General features: G+C 47.3%; 1 protein-coding gene across 1 annotated transcript; it reads left to right on the top strand.

Moving 5' to 3' along the window:
• The first annotated feature begins 242 nt into the window (after positions 1–242).
• On the top strand, positions 243–3151 carry LOC146181065 (membrane metallo-endopeptidase-like 1). The gene is made up of 3 exons (XM_084575688.1): positions 243–480; positions 820–1535; positions 2684–3151. Exons 1-3 carry the CDS (start codon positions 243–245, stop codon positions 3149–3151), a joined length of 1422 nt encoding a protein of 473 aa, XP_084431814.1.
• Positions 3152–4199: the final 1048 nt, after the last annotated feature.

Genomic DNA, 4199 nt, shown 5'->3' with positions numbered 1-4199 from the left:
CTAGACATCACCTTAATCCTCCAATTTGCGCCACTAAAGCCTGCTTGGGTCACTCACTTGGGCTAGGCCTAAAACTACACAACAGCCAGGAAGCCTGCAAAGATTTTGGGCAGTTTGTGTGCTCCCGGTGGCTGCACAACGACACTCGGTACAGTGAGCCCACGGCTATTTTTCGCTTAGCGTACTGGCTACGTGAACGCACAAAACTTCGCGAAGACCCCAGTCGTCCCGTAACGAAAGGCATGAGGCAGATGATGAACGCTTGTCTTCGCTTTGAAGGCACCATAGCGGACATTGACGACTCGGAAAGCATAGTTGGATTCATGAGCAAGGAATTGTTTCCCTGGTTGCTAGACTCCAATGATGCTCGGCTTGGTGACCCAAACGGTTATTCAGTGCCTCTGAGAGCTTTGGTCAACCTGGCCGCTCTGTGGGTCACGCCATTGTGGTTCTCCGTGGAAATCCTAGAGCCCTGGCATGGCACCGCGCAACGAAGGTCGATGTCCATGAGCCCATCTGTCATACCATATATTTTGGACGCCATATATACAGAGATTATTAGGTACGACTTCTATAAAACCGTCGTCAACTTATTTTTATCGGGTACCTTTCGAGAGAGGGCTTTGCCCGCATTCATTGAGTTTGCAATGGCAAGCGTTGAAATTCAGCGCTCTATCTTCGGAAACCTGTCACTCATGTTCACTTAGACACACCCAAAATCTCGGTTTCTGGTCATTCGCCAGTTACCAGCTTTAGTGCCTAAACTCCAAGCCCGTGACTGGGTCGATGCCTTCCAATCCGCATTTAACGTGAAACCAGAGCTAACCGAAGAGGACACCCTGGTGGCCACCGACGGTAATCTGTTAGTTGTGATGCGTGTCCTCTTCGAATCGTACACGGCCCGGGAGGTGATCTTCCACACGGCATGGTGGTTCATTCAGCTTCTCGGCCCAGTCGTAAGTAGCTCAGTGCGAGGCCTCTTCTCAAAACACCCTCTTTCCGCTTACTACTACCCGATTGCTTGCGGTATAAACGCTGCCAACGTATACACGCTTCTTTTCTCTGGTACCGACGACCGTGCATTCTCCAAAGATCATAGGCTCATCGTTAAGAAACTTTTGAGCAACGTGCACATGACTGCGCTGGCGGAGATCAGGTCCTGGTCCACCCTGGACACAAAAGAAATCCGTGTTGTCTCCACGCGGCTTCAGAACACCAGCACTATGATATGGCCACCCCAAGAATATATGACCAACAGACGCCTTGAAGTCCTGTACGGAAACGACCACGGAACGGAACTGAGCTTCTTAGAACACTGGCGCAAGAGTCGTGAGCAGCTGCAAAAGTCAATCGGGAGTGAAGAGTACCAGGCAAGCCTGCGGTTGTTCCGTTTCCAATCGGCACACCTGGCATCATACAACCCGGTGACGAACGTGATTTCCATCGCCGTGGCAGCTCTCGCAGCCCCGTACTACTCGAATGAAGGCACCGACGCCATGGTTTACGGAGGCCTTGGATTCTTGTACGCCATGCAGGTAACGTGGAGTGGCGAAAATCTAATACCAGATTTGCAGACTTAAAATGTAAGGGTTTGGCTGTTTACTCAAGCAAGGTGTTGAAAATATAAGCTTGGAGAGAAACAATGAATATGACAATTGTGCGCCATTTGTGTATTCCCTGTCCGTCCTATTCCTTCAGCCCACTGTTTCAACGCCGGGCAAGCGTAATCAGACGTAAATAGTTCGGCAGAGCAGGAACACCTTTACAGCCGTATATGGTGCGCTCAAACTATATCGCGCCATGGTACTATTCTCAAGACTATAATCAAGATATGGCACTATACTCAAAGCGAATAGTGTAATTTTTTATAATCTAGCTTGAGTGCGGTATTCTTAAACTTGCTATTTGGTGTTTAAGGAATGGTGTTTGTAACATGGTTTCCGAAACGCATTATTCTTCCTTGTATGTGCGTATAATGAGACTGTGATAGAAGTACGGATAACTGATATTTAATTTCACAACTGTCATGTGAACTTTGCTAAAAATGCATAAACCGGTATTTTAATCTCCACAGTGCGCGACCCTTGGTGGATATTTTTAAGCGAAATATAATCTGGCGCATAAATGTGTGAATAATCTTCCTCCCAGCGTACCGACGGCGTGCGCATCATAATGTTGCGAAACCGTTAGTGTCATATGTACAACCGTTGTAAAAATTGCACAGCCCGCGATGCTTGAATCTAAGGAGTGTAATGGCTCTCGTAAAATATCCATGGAAGCCCAAAGTCTCGTAGGGATAAGCTCAAGAGTTCCTTTCACCGTAGATGGATTGGAAATCTTGGCGATGCATTGTGCGCTATACAGCAAGGTGCAGAAACACCCTGGGCAGTATATTTTGACAGAGGGTGTAGATATGTCTGTGCGGCACTGACGCTCCGTAATAAGAAAAAACAATACTTTAGTCTGACCATTGCAATGTTGGCAGTGCTATCACGACCTCTGGGACAATTTTGAATGCAGACAAGGGAACTTTGTGATAGCGTTCGTTTTATGTCACATATACTTCAGATGGTGCATTAAAGTATCGCTTAGTGCCAGAACTCCGAAACGAACTACGATAGTATTTTAACAACCTGCAGTATTACAATGTGTAATTTTATATCCGTCGCATGGACCCTTGCAGCTCGCCCGAACTATCAACGCGCTGACAATTCTGCTCAGCGACGATATGTCTCATACCCCATGGACACCGTCTTTGGACACCGTTAACACTGACAAAGAGAGCAACCGAAACATCGGCTCTCCCGGGCGAGCCCTGTGGGAGTTAGCGCGCTGCTCGTCCAACGTCACTTCCGGTAGCAACGTGACGGCTCTCTTCCCTTTCCTTCCTGCCTTGAAGATCGCGCACGCTGCCTACCTCCGCTTCCGTAGCGACGATCGGGACCTACGTCTCCCGGGAATGGAGGAGTACAGCGCCGAGCAGGTCTTTTTCATCACAGCCTGCCACGTGACTTGCAGGGAGACGAGTCACCGTCGCCGTGTGTCGCCCGAATGCACCGAAGCCGTGCGCAACTATGAACCGTTCGCAAAGGCCTTTTCCTGCCCCTCCGGGTCATCAATGAATCCTGAGCAGAAGTGTGCCTTTCTGTGACGGCACATCCGTTTCTTGTTGCGTAAGGCGCACCAAGGCATTTGTGGAGAGCGGCGTGGCTCCCTCTTGGGGGAAATACTTTTTACTGTATTTTGTCAAACACATTTGTTAGCTATGCGCTAAGCGCACTTTCTTTAGCAGCTTTTATTTGCATGTTTATAGTAGCTGTTCTCACGTAATTCGCAACCAGAATACAAGGCTATTTTCTGGAAGGCGCTTACAGAACGTTGACACGCTTTGGAAGCCGGCTGAAGGTTCTTGTCCACACAATGCTTCAATTTTTTGTCTTTGTAGTGTCCCAGCTGCTTGTAATGTTGCTGATGTTTACACAATTCCAGCACTCTGCACGAAGTTACATTGGTTTATTTCCTAACGGTGGTGATTTCTTACAACGCTGTTAGTGGATTCGAAAAGCACTGAATTCGTTTTATTGACCAGTTTCTTCGCTCTTGAGGACACTGTTATTTCTTGAAGGCTCTTTGAGCATAAACTGAAGGTACCCTAACCTCATGCACAGGACTTTCCACATGAACAAAAAGGTCCAGCTAATATACATAGGAAATTATTCAGTTTTATCAAGTTCTAAGTTTCCTTTGATGTGATTGCTGACCACTCATTCTGCAAATTATTTACCTCCGTTCTCTGCTTTGCACATTTTGGAGCATGTACTTCAATGGGCTCAGTAACCAAGTGTGCACAAAAATCTTTCGAACCCGATGCCCAGTTGCACCAATTGTAGTTGAAGAATGGTCCATTTAGTTGCTTTCAGAAGCTACAGAACTGTCATCCTCTCCCCTTAAGGTGCGCTATTGCAATGTCTGCACATCGTGCGAGGTTCTGCATACCTGGCAATGGTGGCGTCGTTTCTGATTAGCTGGCATAAGAGTGTGAGTTCGGCACACAGAGATGACTACAGTAGCAAATGTCAATGAATCAGAGAAGCTGCCTTGTGCACTTTTGTAGACATTATCCAAACCGTGTCATATATGAAAGTGATAACGTGGTTATAGTGTTTATTGTGCGACGAAGCGCTACTTTGTGTGTTTGT

The sequence above is a fragment of the Amblyomma maculatum genome, chromosome 8 (genome assembly GCF_055883805.1).
Source record: "Amblyomma maculatum isolate TAMU_Amacu chromosome 8, ASM5588380v1, whole genome shotgun sequence".
In the NCBI taxonomy this organism is placed as follows: domain Eukaryota; kingdom Metazoa; phylum Arthropoda; class Arachnida; order Ixodida; family Ixodidae; genus Amblyomma; species Amblyomma maculatum.
This window is presented reverse-complemented; position numbering and strand designations above follow the sequence as displayed.